General features: G+C 39.8%; 1 protein-coding gene across 1 annotated transcript in view; it reads left to right on the top strand.

The window, feature by feature from the left end:
- Positions 1 to 20,137, top strand: part of itpr1b (inositol 1,4,5-trisphosphate receptor, type 1b) — a 77,829-nt gene that overhangs the window by 52,809 nt on the left and 4,883 nt on the right. The window contains exons 43-55 of the mRNA XM_069677580.1: positions 1,428 to 1,538; positions 2,716 to 2,811; positions 2,883 to 3,017; positions 3,528 to 3,635; positions 4,098 to 4,290; positions 6,890 to 7,012; positions 12,325 to 12,504; positions 13,017 to 13,177; positions 13,517 to 13,706; positions 13,875 to 13,970; positions 14,920 to 15,068; positions 16,160 to 16,325; positions 17,382 to 17,542. Coding sequence (XP_069533681.1) covers positions 1,428 to 1,538; positions 2,716 to 2,811; positions 2,883 to 3,017; positions 3,528 to 3,635; positions 4,098 to 4,290; positions 6,890 to 7,012; positions 12,325 to 12,504; positions 13,017 to 13,177; positions 13,517 to 13,706; positions 13,875 to 13,970; positions 14,920 to 15,068; positions 16,160 to 16,325; positions 17,382 to 17,542 — 1,869 coding nt within the window. The remainder of the gene's footprint in view (positions 1 to 1,427; positions 1,539 to 2,715; positions 2,812 to 2,882; positions 3,018 to 3,527; positions 3,636 to 4,097; positions 4,291 to 6,889; positions 7,013 to 12,324; positions 12,505 to 13,016; positions 13,178 to 13,516; positions 13,707 to 13,874; positions 13,971 to 14,919; positions 15,069 to 16,159; positions 16,326 to 17,381; positions 17,543 to 20,137) is intronic.

Here is a 20,137-nt window from a genome sequence, read left to right as displayed (position 1 = left end):
ACATGGACACACAGCAGAATGCATGTTGTCTGCAGTTTGTCTTGTCATTTACCCTTTTAACTTTATTACTTTAATTGTCAAGCGCCTTCTTCATTTGGATCTTAAAATGTTTTCAAATGATCCTGAGCTTATGTCAGTGTGACCTTTTCATTTTCGTTATCATGCTGGTGCTTTTGTTTGGGTTGCACTATTTGATCACTTGTATTTCTCTGTTCATGCTCAGTGCTCAGATGCAGCACTGAAGCTATGCAGTTGCTTGTCTTTTCTCAACAGTGTAACACAAGCAGCTTACTCTGGGCAGTGTGCCTGTGTTTGTTCTTTGGTAACATTGCTCGTTCTTCTCACACGATGGTGGCATCCTCTGTTCAAGCCCCCTTGGGGTCATTTCTTGGCAAGTGTGACAGTCTGGCATGACTGAACAATCAACTGGCCAAATGCAGTCGCTGTTTGAACGGATTTCAGGGACTGTCGGACCAAACGCTTTGTTTTGTTTCTGTGGTGTTAAGAATCTTAAGCCCTTTTTGTACAATGATCCTGCAATAAGGCTGTAAAGAAGCTTGCTTTCTCATACTGAATCAATTAATGCCGGCATATTGCTGTGTTATCTCGGATAGCATGGCACCGTTTCATCCTGCTGACTCCCCAATTTACACTGATGTTGATACTACCTCTACTGTGGATTATTGGTGAAAAGACATTGCCCTCTCATTCTGTCTCAGTACCTGCAGATTAACACAGTTTTACTCTTGACTGTAACAGGCTGTATAAAGGGGCCTTTTTTTTTAGATGTTTGCTCCAAACCTTTTGGCAGCCATTGCATGATTTTCCACTTAACTATTCATAAATAAATGTGGCATTGTTTTTGTAATCACTTTTTTTCTATGACAGTCAAATGGATCCTAAGATTTGGTGTGCAGCTTCAGACTTGATGATGGATACCTCGAAAAACATCTGTTATTATACTTAAACATGGCTTGTTAGTGCAAGTATGTGTGTATGACTTATTCTGTTAAAAGCCACATTAGTAATGTTGTGACAGCTTGAATAATTGGCATAAGGAAATGCTATTTATTGTGCTATTTATTTATAGTGACTGTCTTGGCCAGTTCACCCTTGCAAAAGAGATTTTGAATCTAAACGGGACTTTGCTGATTGAATACAAAATTAGAAGTTAATATTAATAGATGAATACATTATAAATTTATCCTCTATCTAATGTTGGTTATCCACTCCTAAAAGCACAGACCTTTTTTACTGCTGTGTTTACGGAAGATGTCATAATAACTCCCAACAGCCTCAGAAAATTCAAATGATTATATTTGATTGTTCTTGAGTGTTTACCTGTTTACAGTTAACAATAATGTTGTTACTAGTTAGAACTAGAAATTTTCCTGCTTTCATTAACTTTCATTTAATTTGTTCCTCAGAACTGCATTGCCACTCATGAATGCAATGGTATTGACATCATAATCGCTCTCATTCTCAATGACATCAACCCCCTTGGCAAGAAGAGGATGGATCTGGTGCTGGAACTCAAAGTGAGTTAGTATTGGTTAATCAAGTGGTTTTGAGGAGGAAACAACACTTCACAACACTAGTTGGTGCATAAAAAGAATATTAGTCTTTTGCTGCTTCATGGTTTATATATTCACTTTGTGACTGAGATATCACTTTGTGATTGAGATATCTTTTAACTAATTAGTGAGAGAATTAAAATGTAAACATTGACTAGAAGATTGAAAGTTAGAAATGAACCATTAAATTGCAGAGGCAATGAACCAGTTACAACTCTTACAATAGTTCTAAAAAAATGCATTCTGTAATGTAGAAAGTTTCATGATTGACATCACAATCACACCATAGTCTTAATGAGTACTTAGTAGTAAGACTAGGAATGCACGTTATCGGTGTCTCCAGATAATGGCTTGAAAATGACATACCGGCATCAGCAGATATGTCATTATTTAACAGATATTTTACCAATGTTTTTTGCCAATAAAACAATGCTTTAGCCTAAATGCTCGGTGAATCCCTAAAATGCCTTTAATGCTATGACATTATTTGGCGGGAGTGTGTGCGCACACTGCATGCACCTGGTCTCTTCCGTCAAGCGTGAAGATGTTCGCGGTATGGTTTTCCAAAGTTTCTGAAACGGACAGCAAGGTTGATTTTATTTCATGTGTTTGTTCTGTGCATAGGTAAAATTTGCCCTAGTTGTGACTGTTGTCAGGATTGTCTCAGGGAGAGCATCATCCAAGCCTGTCTAAGTTGTATGAATATTACACTTTTATTTGAAAGAAAATGTTACATACAAATGATTACGGCATTTTGTACATAACCTAAGTTTAAATAGTTCTGCCATCTGCCAGTGGGCCGCTGCAATAAGAGCAGACCTGATATAAATTCCACCACAGGGGAGACTTGATGTTCTTTGCAATTAGATGGAAAAAAACATGTGCCTAATATATCGGTATCGAAATCGGCAATCTGCAACAAGGGTTGGAAAATATCGGCATATCGGATATCAGCAAAAAATGCAATATAGTGCATCCCTAGTTACGACACATCAATCTGTATATTATCGAGTCGTTTTAGGAAATATAAGTAACTTCCTAAAGAGAAAATCCTGGAAACTGTTGGCTTAAATAAGGGATGTCAAGATATAACAAGATGAATGTATTTGCACTTTTATCTCTACTCCCATCATTTTTGTAGAATAATGCCTCCAAGCTTCTTCTTGCAATCATGGAGAGCCGCCATGACAGTGAGAATGCAGAGAGGATACTGTACAACATGAGGCCTAAGGAGCTGGTGCGTAAGACACCATATAAATCATCATACAGTCTGAAGTGGATGTTATCTGACAGTTTATATGTTTGCAGGTGGAAGTGATCAAAAAGGCCTACATGCAGGGGGAGATAGAGGTGGAGGAGCCCCAGGAGGGCGAGGATGAGGAGGAGGAGCACTCTGCATCTCCACGCAATGTTGGTCATAATATCTACATCTTGGCCCATCAAGTAAGCCACCAACTATCTGTAACACCAGTGTGGAGACAGACACATCCATGAGACACACCCATGAGCAGATGCTGTAACACATGCACAGCCTCATAATATAGTTTAGAGCTGAACATTATCAATGGCTGACTTGTATTTCTGAGTAATTTCCTGTGGCTGCTAAAGACATGTGATACCTGCTATTCTACACTCACCTCCTCCTTTTCAGCCCTCAAGCTGTGCACCGCTCAACCATGATTTAGGTTAACAACAACAATTACAGTTATGCAACACCCACTGTCAATCCAAACGCTGCAGCATTGTGGTTGAAAAATAATCCCGAACATCTTGCTTTCAAAGAAAGAATCTGTAGCATGTATCGTATCTAATTGTTAAATATGTTGGCTCAGTTATACAGCACATGTAAATTAATCACATATGGTATGTAAGACAAATCTACCTGTTAATAATAGAAACAGTGTTTTTTGTGATTGATCTGTTATCATTTATTTGATTGTGTTGTCATTTCAGTTAGCCCGTCACAACAAGGAACTGCAGGCCATGTTGAAGCCAGGGGGTACATATGGAGAGGGTGACGAGGCCCTGGAGTTCTATGCTAAACACACAGCTCAGATTGAGGTCAGTTGTTAGATCCATGTCATCTAATCTGTGCCTTTTGCTATGTAAAATTCCCACAATTTAGCTTTTGTCTGCCTAATGTCTGACATCCATCAGAAGACTTGTTTCAGCATTATATAATTGGCTTGATGCATGTGAAGGTATTTTTCTTGGCCTGCTTTTGAGTCTCATGGTGTTCCTTAACAGAATGACAAGCACCTTAGGCATGTTCGCACATTTTCCTGTGTGCTGTCAACAAGAAAAGGAATGCAGATTGTCAAAGCATTCTGGACTTGAGTGTTGGTTCAGTTCATCAGCCTCTTAAGAAAACTACCATTCTTTTGATATTGCAGAGATTACAGTTTGTGACAATAACCGGTCAGACCATTTAAATTGTCTATAAACACTTGGCTTCAAAGACGTGGCTTGTTTTGCCTGTGACAAATGGGTGTGATTCAAGGTTGCCTCTGTTGTTGTTTCCAGATCGTAAGGCTGGATCGCACCATGGAACAAATTGTCTTTCCCGTGCCAAACATCTGTGAGTTCCTCACCCAAGAGTCCAAGCTGCGCGTTTACTACACTACAGAGCGAGATGAGCAAGGCAGTAAGATCAATGATTTCTTCCTGCGCTCTGAGGACCTATTCAATGAGATGAACTGGCAGAAGAAGCTGCGAGGTACTCAAGAGGCTACTGGTAACACAAATACAGTACCCTGTACGTCCTTCTCCTCAACTCTTTATCTATTAGATCCTGGTCTACATGTTTTCCCCTTGCATTCCTCCAGGTCCCTTAGGATCACCCTGAATAGGAAGCAGATAATGAAGCCTCGTTGACAGACACACTCAATTAATGTTATTTTAAACTATCATCATTTGAGAGAAAGAACTGTTGAAATTTGTCTGGAGATCCAGTAAAACTCTCCCTCCACACATCTATTGGATCAAAAGTCATAACATGCATCACAACGAAGGACAAAAGCCTCAGCCACCAAAGAAAACATGAACTTAATGTTGTAGTTGAAATGTCATTTTTAAAAGTACAATTCCATCAGTGGACTGGAATTATGAAGCATTGAACTTCTCGTCTGCAGCTATTTCTGTAGAGTGTAGTATGTTTGTAATGCTGTTGCAAAGGACAACAAGCTGTGTTACAAAATCAGCAACAAGAACTTCAATCACCAACACAAGGCTTTGCCTGTTGTTAAATAGTGAACTTCTTGGGAATCAGCATTCTTGGTAAGGCTTTATTCCTAAAACTCTGTGAGATTTTAATTATGTTCATTAAGAGAAATTTGGGTTATTTAACAATTGGTAGGACATTGGGGCTATCCTGCTACCAGTGCTGCACAAACTAGGCAAATTTATATATTACCAAAGTGTTCACCTTCAGATTTACCTCTAAAAAGCATCATTTAGCCAGCCTTAATGAGATCAGCCCATGTTATTTGATATTCCACTGGTTTTGGCATTGCAGCCTTTCTTTAAAGTGAAAACATATCTGCAAACTGGCTCATCACATTTTTAAATCTTAACCAAAGACCACAAAAACACCCTGATTACTGATACCAACAATATTTCAGGTTCAATGATTGTAAATGACTACACCCTTCCCTAACCCTGAACCCTGGAGGGATGGAAGTGGAGAGAGCATGTAAACCTTGATAAGCAACTTATTATAATAAAGTATAAGTTTATTTAAGGCTAAGATGCTGTATACCTGATTATCATGATGTAAATTGATGTTTTTTTTGTGCTGGGAGAGAGTGATGTCATCTCTGAGTGTTATGTAGTGGAAAATAAACATAATAGTTGTGTGAGTGCGCCAATTGATGCACATTGCAAGCTCGGACACACAGACGTCTGTGCTTTAGAATTTACTAATGGTTCCTGTATTATATTGTAACCGAACGGTGTGTTACTGTAGTTTGTCTTTCGGGAAACATGATGATAGGCGAAATCAAAAGAAAGTTTTCTTGCATGATTCCCCCTTTTTGTCTTGTGCTACCATGAATACTGGATTTAGGGATAAAATGGTGAATTTACCAGCATGAACAATTGATTAACTACTGTTTTAGAAGTCACGAGTGTATAGTGAAAGTATTATCTCAACACAAAAAAGGATATATTGTGAAGCTGGTAGCCAGTGTTTAAAGTAATTTTATTGGTACATCTGCTTTGTTATAACCACAAATTGGACAGTAAAATGACCACGTTAGCAGCATGCTCCAAGTATATTCCAATTTAATGGGATTAAAGGGCCAACACGTGTTATCATCCTGTCCGTTTGAGGTAATGCTCAGGCAAAACATCCTAAGTCATCCTTATTTTTACTATTTTACCCAATTAAAATACCACAGTGATGCTTACCTAAATGCTACTTCCGTTTCAGCCGGGCAAGTCCCTGTTAACCCCCTAGCTGGGCTGTTTCAGCTACTACAGGGAAGAGACTGGTTAAGGAGCATGATGTGGCCTGTCTCATGGCCAGGACTGACGGAATATGGTTCGTCTATAGCGTGATATTACATGATAACAACTATCCCTCTCCTAACTGAATGAATCAGCACAGATAGAGGCCACATTGTTCCGCTGGTGCTAACCCCTTGTCATAAATTTAGTGACTTCTGTTGCTAAAAATCCCCATCCACAGTTCTACTTTTTATATGAACAGTCTAACAGCTCAAAATAGCATTGACCACGATACCGGTCTGCTGACTGAGGTCTGAGTAGCCGGTGTGCATGTGTGGGTGTGTGTGTGCGTGTTAAAGTGTTTGGTTCCCTGTTTTGTTTTTACTCTCCGTAAAGTAGAAAATCTTGTAGTGTGGAAATTAGATTAAAAGCATACATTCTTTATATTGGCATTGATGGGAACACGAAACCTTGGTCGACACGCTGACCTCCTACCCCTATCCAGCGGGATGCTTTGCTCCGTCTGTAACTTCTGCGACTCCTTGTCATCTCAGCTACAAATTCCGCCACGTCTTCACTGTTTACTAACCCTGTTTCAGGTGTGTTTGTGAAGTCAGACGTTGATGCAGCAGAATAGAGACCGACAGGAGTATACTCCACTGGCAATGGGAAAAGAGACAATCTGCATCTTTAAGCAGGTCTTCCCAGGTCTGAAAAACCCAAGTCAACAGGCTAATTTCCGTGGGAAAGGGGTATTAAAATGTTTTTGTAAAGCGTTTGGATCAACTGTATTTTGTTTGCATGCTGCTGTAATGCATATTGTGCTTTCTCAACTACATAATGACCTCTATTAAAACTCTGTCCTCCAGCTCAGCCCATCCTGTACTGGTGCTCCAGGAACATGTCATTCTGGAGCAGCATCTCCTTCAATCTGGCCGTGCTCATGAACCTGCTTGTGGCCTTCTTCTACCCTCTGGAGGGTGTCCGTGGAGGTCAGTCTGCTGAAGTCTTCACCTTTTAAACTTTCTCTTTCTTTTAACACTTGGAAAACAATAGACGCATGTTGCCTGGTTAGAGTCTGTTGTAAGTGCCCTTTGGTTAACACAATGATTGAGACAATACAAACACAGGAAATGATTGCTTGAACACCCAGCGTTCAAGCAAGGACAGAGGCGGGGCGGGAACATATACTACATATTTTGCTTCATCAGAAACCTGTATGGCAAAGATAAACAAGAAAAGAAATTGGGGCATGGCTTTTTAAGCTCTTTATTTTAGGGTCCGAAGAGATAGTGTTACACCATGCACGTTACGCAGTCCAGGTGCAGCTTTTTGATGCCAGAAGAAACATTCTGTGGCTCGGTGTGTAAAATAGGAGGTTTTTCTCAACTAAATCAGGCTGACAGTGGAGTTGAGGCTGATACAAAATACAAAATAAATTCTGTACAAATCACTCTGAAAGCAGTAAAGAGCTTTCTGATACTTGGAGAGGAACCGGTGTTCCATCCATCCACCCAGTACTACTGATTTTATGGCCAAAGTGATACTAAGCTCCAGAGGTAACTGTGCCAAGTATGATAAATGTCCCCAAGTGATTTCACTTGAGTCAACGTTGGTTAAGTCTGTAGACGACAAGTTTAAACACATCTGTGGCTGTGCAGTTAGAAAGAAGATAGTTTACAAGACTTCTGTAGCCTGCTACTCAGCTCAAGGCTGCATTAGCTTATACAAGTATAACACATCACAATGCTGATCTTTAAGTGGCTCAGTTGCATTTTGGGTAATATAGGTGCAAGGTTGCCAGGTTATTGTGTGGAATACAAAAGACAAAATCTCTGGTTATGCTGCATTGATCACTTTCATCACAAGTGTTAAAGGGGAGCAATGCTAAATTGGTAATTTAAGGACCCAAACAACTTTAGTAGATAGTATTTCTTTTTCTACTACAAGCATGGTTCCTTGAGTACCTTTTCACATGATTTTAACGTTCACACAATTATTTATAGTTGGCATGTGATCGGATCACATAGGGTAAGATGCATTATTAGTGTGCACAGGAATTTAGAGAACACTTTGTGCTCTCGTGCCTGTGGTTTGGGTGTAGCCTCACACCTCCATAACCAAAGTGAGTTTCACATAAGTGGAGGTGTGATGAGAATGCAATCCTAGCCAAGATATTTGGATCTTGAAGGGGATGTAAGTAGACCTGACCTGAACTGCAGTGCTGCTGTCACAGAAGACCAAGATGGATTTGTTCTATTAGTTCCTGACCTGTTTATTGATACTGTAGCTTCCCTGAGCTTGACTCAGATTTCTGTCCTCACACTAGCACTGGACTTAGTTTGAGTTGTCTTCTTCTCAATATGATTAGGTGTGTGTCTTTGTTTGTTTGTTTGTGTACAGCCAATACTGTTGGCTCCCCAAAAGGACAACATAATACCATGCTACTAACTGGAGTTTGAGATACTTTTGAAAGTGAACATTTGATAAGATGCAGATATATACACACACACACACACACACACACACACACACACACACACACACACACACACAGCAAAAGGTCAGTGTCATGGTACATGCATTTAAAAGCCATTTTTACTTCTAGTTTATTGAATATGTTTAAACATAGAGGTAAACAACTGCCCAACACGGAGTATGTAGTAGTCAAACAGATTTATTGGTTGTTTTCTTGGTAATTCCAGGTATAATAAAGGTAATTCAGTTCCTTTGTGGATCTACATATTTGACCTTGTACCCCACACCATATTAACCCCTGGTCAGGGTGTGTCATGTGCCCTACATTTAAAGATTTAAAGTTGGGAAAATCTGTTTGGTGTTGGGTCACAAGGTGTGACAGATTAATTTAGGGGTAAAATATTCCCTCAAAGGGATTTCTCTAAGTGATACTAATTCCTGCATGACAGAAGATTTTCACAAACCAAAGGAATGAGTGACAGACCTAAGCATATCTTAACTTGCAGTTTCTGTTTGTTTGTTTTCTGTTTGTTTTGCTGTCTCTAATTCCTTTCCTTTTTTTCTCAGTTCTCCTTGAGGGCAGTATTTGTGGGGATGTGAAAAGCCCGGCCGTTAAGGCCTGCATTGTTCCAGTACAGAGTAGCAGACAGAAGACACACATTGTGATTCACATAAACTTTCAATTGTTCTGTCTGGGGTCAAACGGCGAGGTCCCTTTTGTTTTAACTTCCTAACAACAGTATAGAAGAGACAAAAAAAGGGTTGTTAGCCAAGCTCTAGAAACTCCATGTGGTTTTCAGTGTCAAAGGTCTTCTGAGAGCTTAGCAGTTCATTTCAGGGAACTCTCATGTTACCTTTTAACTGAAGCCAGTTATCAAGTGGAAATGCTCTGAACCATCCGTCCAAGAAGTCTGTGCTCCAGCCTTTTTTAAGTGAGTTATAATCCACTATTATGTTATATATGTCAGCACTAATGAGCAGTATGATGCCTACTGACCTGGCTTGTTAAATATATGTGCACTTGCCACAAGCTCTCTGAGCTTCTTAAGTATTAACAACTGTCAGCAGCAAATACAAATAGAAAGTAATTTTGTGGGAAACACGTTGGTTAATTAGCTCATTCATCAGCTAATGAATGAACTCGGGGCACAGACACCTTTAATAACTTAGGGTTTGCCAACCCCTCGCTCCTCTCGTGCCACCCTCTTGTCCAAAAAAAAAGTCACTTCTAGCTCAAGAAAACAGACATGGTGGTGGCCAATATGCCAAACTCCAGGCTTCAAAAACAGCAATTGACTTCCAATGGGCAACGTCACATAGGATACATCCATTTTTTATAGAGTCTATTGATAAACACGATAACAAATACACACACATACACACATACTTACACTGTATCCTGAATTCTCACTACCTCAGTTGTCTCTCGTTTATATTTGAACCATCTGCTTGCAAACCTTTAAAATGCCAAACTGTTTTTATGAACTTTTTTTGGGCATGACAAGCATTTATTTGCGAGTTTGACATTAAGACAACTCTAAAGTTAAAAAAGCATGTTTAATTTTTCAATTACATAGACCAGGGGTTCTCAAACTTTTTGGGGCCAGGGACCCCTGGAAGCTATATACTTCAGACCTGTTTCATAGTGGTAAACAGAAAAAACAACTCAATTTGAATCATGTTAATACCATCTACGTACTTTAAAACAGAGGGTCATTTCATTCAAATTGCTTGGACTCAGCTTAACAGCATTTATACTTTTTAAGTAATTGATCTTAAAAGCTTTCAGAAAATGAACAGTAGCAAGACAGCCGCAGGTCGGTTCATTGCGACCTGAGTGAGTTGAGTGATTCATGACAGATTGACTCGATGTGTCAGAATCAGATCAGTTTCTCTTGGTCCAAAGCTAATGTGGATGGGAGTAATGGACCCAATATGCTTGTTTCATTGGCACAAATGTTGCTCATCTGTAGATATAGAGTTTGTAATGATACAGGACAATTTTATAATTTATTATCCATTTATTATAATTATTTCGCGGACCCCCAGGCTATGGTTCGCGGACCCCCAAGGGTTCCAGGACCCCACTTTAAGAACCACTGGCATAGACAACTTAAAAAACAAACTCCCCTTATACATTATTGTAACCCCTGCACACTTCTCTCACATGTCTGTCAGTGGATCGTTCATTCAGAGGGTTTGTTTTGAGGAGGAACTGTGCTTGGGAACTTTTCCCAGTAGAGGCCACATGTGCTGTAGTCATCGAATAAAGGCACCTTGGATAACTCCAGTTTGTAAATATTATATTTGAATGCTTTTTAGACAGGTTAAAGTCAGATGGGTGTTTGACCCATACTAGTCCAGACTTACATGACCTGATACAATTGCCACAGTCTCAACCTGATTGTGATCAGGTTGAAGTTGACACCACAGCTCCATAGCTCAGACACTTTCCAACAATAATTAAAACTCAGGTGTGAATGCAAATCCAAATTTTCATCATGTAGTGAATTTCAGGCTTTTTGTAGAACTTACCTGAAGTAAAGTGTAAGTGGATTAGTGTAAAGCTTGGTGTCTCTTTCCTCTAAAGGCTGCAGAGTAAGCAAGTAATAGTGATGAATGGTCTTAGACTGTAGGTTTATGACGTACAAGCTGCTGTGTCTGGGTTAGCTGCCAAGTACAAACGCAAAGGCGGCTTGTTACGATGTAGGACCATCCCTGATGAATTTAGCTGGAGCCAAGTATATTTTTAGCCAACTGGGTTATGTAACGAGTACCTGTCATGTGATGTGTACACAGCAAGGCAAGAAAAAGGCCTCACAAGGGAGAGGATAGGGGTAAGTTCGTGTGTAACGCAGAGCAATGAGATCAACAAGGTAATGTAGCCTCTCCACTGCATGGTGGTTAGGATTTGGCACTGAGCCCGTGCCTGGTGAGCTGACGATAACGCTTTGCTGACCTACAATAATGGATGTTAAATTCGTAACTGTTGTGTAAAAAACAACACATGCTCACACACTCATGCACACACACAGACACACAGAATTTAAAATCCTGTAAAAATCCCTGTTTGCTCTCGGTTTGTTGTAGTGAGCAAGGTGAGCCATGTTATTTCACCTGTCACTACATGTCGGTTTCTAATTAGACAAAATTACCCTTTGGGTAATTATTGACTGAAGAAACATGTGGATGTTTAGTTTGTTCAATGCATTCTGTGACACTTGCAATGCTTTTTATTTGCTTTTTTCCTAATAAATCACTGGATGCTGTGCAGAAGCATGGTCAGAGTGCTTATATGTACACACATTCATGAGTACAAGTTAATCAATGCCACAGTTTTTGTAGGAGGACTCATACACACCCATTACACAAACTTCTCTGGGTATGCACTGTTGCTAAATAAGGGCCCTGGAGTCCACGTTATAATATTAAATATAGATATAGGAGAAAGCAAAGGTGCATTTATACAGAGATATTGAATCTCAATGAGAATTGATTGTCTCATTGAAACATTAACCCCTGCCCAGCTTTTTTTTCTCTCTGTTCACAACGGCTTCATTCCAGTTCTTTTCTACCAGAAAAAGTCAGTTTAGTCAGCTGCAGGTTCTTAAGCTAGAATCCAACTCGTGCATGCATGCTCAGCATTCTTTAATATTGAGCATGCATGTTCTATAAAACTCTGCATACATGTTGACGTCTTATTCTTTTTGAATTTTTAGTAACTTTTTTTTCAAATGCTTTATGCCATATTTGAATGTGTTCCTCCTGAAACTGTAAAAAGAGAACAATAGACTCATTAAATAGTACATCATGATTGATTCCTCAGGTACCCTGGAGCCCCATCTGTCTGCGCTGCTGTGGATGGCCATGCTGGTTTCTCTGGCTATAGTCATAGTCTTGCCTCAGCCTCATGGCATCCGTGCACTCATTGCTTCCACCATCCTGCGCCTGATCTTCTCTGTCGGCCTGGAGCCCACTTTGCTCTTGCTGGGCGGTTTCAATGTAAGTGTGCATCATTGTATTCTGGGCAACAAGTATTTGCACAGCACTTCACATTTGTGTCACAGTGTCACATTTATACCCAGTAGATGATTGACTAGGATTTGCTCTGACAATAAAACACTGTCACATACCAAACTTTACCTAAACATTAAACTCATTTATACAGGACTTACATGTACATAATGCAGGAACACAATCCCCAGTACTGTAGTGCACACCGTTCAGCAACATTTCACATGTGGACACACAGGTAGACCAGTAGAGACATTATCATAGATGCTTGTGAAAATGTCACTTGTAGCTGTTATGTGTTCATGTATGAGCCGTAGAGATTCCACTCCAGCTGGTGGTCAAACACATTCACTTTATTTTTAGCGGTCTAAACAATGAGCACATGAAGATCCTACAGAGACATACTAATACTGCTCTTTAAGCCTTTGATCACTGTGTGCTCGACCATGAAATGATTGCTGTCTCTTCATTTTGTCTCTGTGGTGTCCATTGCTCTTCAGTTAGGTAATAAGGTAATCTTCCTGACGAGCTTCGTCGGGAACCGTGGAACCTTCACACGTGGATACTTAGCTATGATCATGGATGTGGAGTTCCTGTACCACCTGCTCTACCTGATTATCTGTGGCCTGGGGGTCTTCGTCCATGTCTTCTTTTACAGCCTGCTAGTACGTGGGCACACACGCAACATAATCTGAACCTTACATACACATTTACATAAAAGGTCAAAGACATAATAGGTATTCTAACAACATTGTCTGATTGGCCATGAATAGGAATAAAAACATTGTATTTTTTTATTGTTACACAAAGAACCAGAAGATTAAAATGGTATTCGGCTTCAGTTAAGGTGCACTTATAAAGTAAACTGAGTTTAGTAATAAGGGAATGATCCAAACAAAAATCTGCCCTTTGTCTGCTGTTGCCTTAATTATTTAATGTGGTCACATTAACACACACAGTTTGCATATTTTTTGCACACATCTTTGAATTCTTTATCTTTGCAGCTCTTTGATCTGGTTTACCGAGAAGAAACCTTACTAAACGTGATAAAGAGTGTGACCCGAAATGGCCGCTCCATTGTTCTGACAGCAGTGCTGGCTCTTATCCTCGTCTACCTCTTCTCCATCGTGGGCTATATCTTCTTCAAAGACGACTTCATTTTGGCTGTGGACAGGATACCCAACAAAACATTAGGTACATTGAAATACATATTTCTTCTCATTCCCCTACAGACTGAACTTGCATTATCTGCACTCCAAGACAAAGACAAACACAAAATGTTTTTTGCAATACAAAAGGAACACACAACTTTTAAATTAAAATCTTACAGTGGCATGATAATGTCTCATTGTCACTTATAAGTAGAGCATGGAGCCAGTATGGTGGGGGAGTTCTTCTCTGGTGGAGTGTGCCAGAAAGAAAATGGAGAAAACTGTTCAACAGAGGCTGTGATGGATGGTAGGTCAACAAAAGTTTAAGGTAACTTTGTGTGTCTGCGTCTGTATGACTGGGATAGGGGGTGGACGATGGGGTTAAAGGGTTCTTTTGAGTTGAAATCCATGTGTTTGTCCATGCATGTGTCTCTGGAATTCCAAGTGTTTGTGTGGGACTGTGTGCTTATGTCTGTCTTAGTAAGTGCAAGCTTGTTCGGAAGGGTCTTTATGTCCTCGCAGACAACTGACTCAGCCAGAGGAGATTCGTCCCACTGAGCTGAAAATCTCGGCGGCCGGGTGATCATGGGATTAAACCTGGCTGGGCCAACTGGGGGCTTTTAGGGAGCTGGGTGAAACACTGAGGGTTCAAACTCCTTGTACTCAGTAGGCCTCTAAGGAGACTGAGCCAAAGTCCTGATGTCGGGGCCAAGGGCTAAAAGGTCAGGGATTAATTACCATCAGGTACAAGCAGGTCGATGGGTCCACTCTGGGATGGCGCAGAGAGCCTCTCACTGCAAACAACGAGTTCTTGCAAACCTACTGACCTTGAAGGGAAAAAGCTCTGATCAACTCAAAGCCATGCAGCACCTTAGAATTGATCAGCCAACCATGTAGAATCCTCAAACTGTCTGGGGCCTGACCCTGTCCGGGCTCCACTGTCCGTCACCAGCAGTTTAGCTAATGGTGGTAGTCTGGGGACTGTTTTTTTATGTGTTTATTTTTTGATGGTTGAGGAAATTCCTAGTCTTTAAGACCTCACAGTCCCCTGATTGGGCAAATTAAATTAACCTTTAAGAAAGCATGTAATGTGGGTTTGAATGCATGTCATGTCTCATTTGTATATTGAATTTGAGGTTTAGTGGCATCTCCTTTTTTGACCTTATGTTTAAAGGCCTTATTGGCTGATCGTAGCAATGCAGCTGACGGAGCAGACAAAGAAATGACTATCTGACTATGTTGGTGTGTTTCTATAGCTTCCCTTGCTGTTCAACCATCGGCAGTGGTGATTGAGGACAAAGAGCGAACGTGTGACTCCCTGCTCATGTGCATAGTCACAGTATTGAGTCACGGCCTGAGGAGTGGAGGAGGTGTTGGAGACGTCCTGCGGAGGCCATCCAAAGAGGTACAAAGCACAGGAACGAAGCAACAAAGAAGAAATCAAACCATCAAACCAAATTTGAGTTTAGATTTCAAAAAACTGTGCTAATCGATCCTGTTTCCTATTCTGTTTTTAAAATTGTAGTCTAAAATCTAATGGATAAAAGTACACTTGGACATTTTACCGCTCAGATAACAAAGTGCAATAAACATAAAACATGCTCAAACAGTTTGCTGCTAGACACACAAGGACTTAAAGTAAGCAGTAAGTGTTTCATTGAGTTAAAATATTTTCATGAGTGCATGATTTTATTTGATTACCTCTAATTACAAACAGTGGTATGTAACATATTTGACCCAATAAGCCAAAAATAGAATGGTTGGCTAATTTCATCCCACAAGAATGAGGTGGCTTGTAACAACTGATGTGAGGGCTACAGCATGTAGAGAAACATATGATCTGCTGGAGGGTCGGAGAGGTTAAACACAGGGCTCATACCTCCAAACATACCAGAAAGAGAATTAATGGTACTTATCCAGGATGAAGACAATCTTGTACACTGCTGCAACATGTGTTAGAAATGAGGCTTGACCTGTAGAATGAGGGCATTATTCATTCATGCTTATATAAACCCTTAAATCAACATCCATGAGAATATGTTGCATAGAACTGTGTATGCAAAGAGGACTTATTAAAGATTTTGTTCTCAGTTTCCAAAATAACTTAAAAGATCTTTGAACCTCTAAACTAAAATCCTGAATACATCATGTAAATGAGTAATTATGACATTATTACACAGTTAACATTATTTAAATAGGTGTTCCCCTGCTCACCTAAAATTGCAAAAACATCTACATGTCTGTGTTTTTAAACTGTTGCCAGCTGGTGAGGTATCCTTTTTAATGTATTAATTTGGTCAAGAAGCACGATTTTGGATATAAAGTTAAGATGAGAAAATATAATGTAAATATAAAAGTGCTTTGTTAATTGCGTGTAGACTTAAGCTCTATGCAACTTTACATTGAATTTAAATTGGGCCCTTATTCCTTCTGTGACTGAGACATTCCCTGTGTGACACCAGCTTAATTGCTTTTTCTCCTGTCTGGCTTCAACAGGAGCCCCTTTTTGCAGCCAGGGTGATATATGACCTGCTCTTCTTCTTCATGGTCATCATTATTGTCCTCAATCTCATCTTTGGTGTCATCATCGATACCTTTGCTGACCTGAGGAGTGAGAAGCAGAAAAAAGAGGAAATCCTGAAGACAACATGTTTTATTTGCGGTGAGAAAGTAAATGCATGAAACATGGTGATATTAGTTTAAAACTTTTTTTAAGTTGCCGTCTTTGTCACATTTGTTTTACTGTTAAAGCCTTTCTGCCTACTCAGCAGCCATTTAAAGAACATTGAAACTGTCTCATCAACATAAGAGGGATGTGACTCATGACCTTTGACACACGTCTCCTGTCTTTTTCCCCATCGTTGCTCTATAGTAGTCGTACTGCCCTTCTTAGAAATGAATAAAGAGGAAATGCCTTGCAGTTCTATTCAAGGCGACGCTGCAGTCAAAACTCGACACACTGCTCTATAACATTTGTCGTGCAGTGCATTCAGCAAGTGCAAATCCTGAGGTTTGTGGACGATGATGAAATTGAAGACAAATCAAATGAATGGTCTGCTCTGAGCATGTAAGCGCAACGCTGCAGCTTCACATCAGGGCTCCGTGCAAATAGGGGCTGTTTTTCTGGGTAGTATAAACAACCGAACGCCTCCTCTTCCCAGAATGAATGGTTAGTCATGGTAGGTGCTGCTGTGGAGGAGGAGTGTTTCTTCCGTTGCCATATGGGTCTTGACCATGTTAGACTGTACAGTCACTGTCTGTATTGATGACATCCATCACTAAACAGTCACTTATTGGCATTTCATCCAACAATCATTGGTCAGTTCTGCTTATTCTTACTGCTTTGTGTTGGGGAACTCTGAGAAGGGTTATTCCTCTTTTGCAAATGCAATGCAGGGATTTGGCGTGACTAACAATTGTGATCATTTTTTGCAAATCTCCCTTCTGACGTTTTATCTGCCCATTATCTCATGACCCCATTTCCTCTTGTTTATTTAGTAACCTTCACATAGGTCACAAGAACGATCATGCAATTTTAGTGTATTTCTTCACTCTTCCAAAGAAATGAGATCACTGTGTTTATCTGGTGTGTGTGTGTGTGTGTGTGTGTGTGTGTGTGTGTGTGTGTGTGTGTGTGTGTGTGTGTGTGTGTGTGTGTGTGTGTGTGTGTGTGTGTGTGTGTGTGTCCTTATGTTTGTTTGTATTCTTTCATTTTTAGGTCTGGAGAGAGACAAGTTTGACAATAAGACGGTTACCTTTGAAGAACACATCAAAGTTGAACACAACATGTGGCACTACTTGTTCTTCATCGTCCTGGTGAAGGTGAAGGATTCCACCGAGTACACTGGCCCAGAGAGCTATGTGGCTGAAATGATCAGGGTAAGGATGTTGTCATACACATCCATTTCCCATTGTTCACCTTCAAATCTACTCTACAGGGCTGATTATAGATTATCAGAGCGAGTACCATGTTTTGAAAAAATGAGTATATTTCTATACTGTGAACAATTTCTCGGTTCTCCTTTCAAAAAACCAGCCTGCTTCACTTTATTAGCCTCAGCAGGTAACTATTCATGCTCCAGCGACTCAACATAAAGAATTACCATGAAACCATGTGTACAACTGTGGCCTTTCCTGAGGTTAACCTTAACTTCTAACAACACTGTAGGTGCTGTGAATCCAGCAATCAGGTTTAAATGGGTTGGACAAAGTTGATTACTGCAGCCTTTTATTTCTCAGTAGCAGCTCAGTCAGCTTTAGAATGGAGAATTAACTTTCAAACAATGTCTGCCATTGGCATAAAATGTGTTAATCCCCTGAAGTAGCAATGCTTTGCTTTAATCATTAAACACACACACACACACACACACACACACACGCACACACAGATCTAACCCTACACGTTAGGCACTCAGTCAGAAACGAGACGTACCCTCATGACTAAAGTTTACCTGCAGTGTGAGAAATCTCCTTTAAAAATATATTCTTTTACAGTCAACATTTCTAAATATATTTTCTATGTTGTATTGAAACATGAAACTAATAAAATAAAATATTCATAAAATCTAACATTGATACATGTTAAAACAAAGCTTGTAATTAACAGATACAGACGCACACACGTTCAATCCGGCTTTATTTGTCACTGTTGATGAAACAAGAAAATCTGTAACTTTGACATAAATACCAGAAAGAAAATCAATAGTTTTGTTGTTTTGGTTGGTGCATCATACTCATTGCCTGTGAGCAATTAGAAAGTATTTTAACTGCCAAAGGAAAGCCCCTTCTTCTGAAGTGGTTGCTTCCCTGACGCACTTGTACTGCTGTCAGTTTCTGACACAGTTTCTCATTAGATGCCATTCAGCCCACTCGGCTGCTATTTGCCTTGATCTGCTACGCTCAGTCTTGTGAGGAACCACCTGATTTGGGATTAACCCCCATCCTCTTTCCCATTAACCTTGCACCCCACTGAGCCAAAATGAGTTTGTCAAGGGTGTGTTCTGAGCAGCAGGTTGTAGGGGCAGCCTGAGCAGAAAGGGCACACACGGTGCGAAAGACCCCAATGACCTGTCAGCTGACCCACTCATCCTTAACATTACCACTTAGCTTCACATGCAAGTGTGTTCTAGCATTCATTAGTGGTTTACAAAGACTGCAGTGTTCTCAGAGCTTCTCTCCTAAAAGAAATGTATAACATCAATCATTAAAATTATGTTAAGTCTTGAGGTCTTGTTACCTGTAGGGAATACATGATCAACTTGATAGTTACAGATACAAATAGAAAATGCAAGATAAGAGACAGAGAAACTTGGCAAAATATTTTAATTGTGCAGTGAAAATATATACATGTTAAGTGTTAAAATCTGGTCATATCAATACACATTTTTGTGACACATACTGTATGTCTAATGAAATTTTGCAGGCATTCTCTGTTATATTTCACCTTAAGAGTCAATTTAACAGTTGAACTTAAATGTACTTACATGTTATTTGATCCAGACTATTTGCACCAGAGTAGTGATTATTAAACCATAAAAGGTTCACAAAGCAAAAGTAATGTAAAATAAACAACGTATAATGAGAAAACAAACTGAAACACTGCAAGAATAATCTTGGGAGACACTTTTCTGCTGTATATAAGTTATTAATTATAGTTTTAGTATTTCCTTATGAGTTAATCAGAAAAAAATATTTTAAGCTCAATCTTTATAGTCAGTCAGGTCTCTCACCCATTTTATTTTATTTTATTCAACGCTGCTGTAACAAGGAAGAATCAAGGGGGAGTCTAACTACTCTGACAATGACTGGGACTGACGTCAATGGTGGAGGGCTCTGAGAGTGAAGTGTCAAATCTAAGGTGTACAAAGATGAGTCTTGATTCACACTCATGGCCCTCATTCTCTTTGAAGCAGCAGGATATCCCTGCTTTACGTGTAGATTTGAAACATCTGTAGCCGCAAGTTTATATATGAGTGTTTCTCAGAATAGCAAAATGTGCTTAAACCTTAAGCCCAATTTTTTTGCTACTTATTTGCATATTTTGTGAGTGAGTGGGCTGTCAGCTCGTCAGGTGGCTTGCGGCATGACTGTGACGTTTTGTGTTGCTGTTTAACACCACAGCATCCTGTTTCTCTGTTATGGCCATGTGGTTTTAATAATGAAAGATGTACTTCCGTCATTTCCATTGAACCAGTGTAAAGTAGAATCTGAAGTCGTGGCTTCACTACTCAGTTTACTGGAAGTGCGTTCGTTTGTAAACAGTGGGGATGGAAAGAGAGAGAGGCTGCTGGTGACAAAGTCGTCAAACAAACACAAATGTGGAAATGACAAATTTGTCATTTTTAGCTCATCATGTATTTACTGCTTATGAGCCTAAGTGAGTGCAGGCTGTAACAGAGAAACTTGTGATATAAATTAAATCACTGGAGTAATTAATTTAACATAACATCATATATAATGTGATGAATATACAAT

Source organism: Semicossyphus pulcher, unplaced genomic scaffold (assembly GCF_022749685.1).
Source record: "Semicossyphus pulcher isolate SPU_LCO1_2020_fin unplaced genomic scaffold, fSemPul1.0.p SCAF_3, whole genome shotgun sequence".
Classification (NCBI taxonomy): Eukaryota; Metazoa; Chordata; class Actinopteri; order Labriformes; family Labridae; genus Semicossyphus; species Semicossyphus pulcher.
The sequence above is the reverse complement of the archived record's forward strand: the minus strand, read 5'-3'. Positions and strand labels throughout refer to the sequence as shown.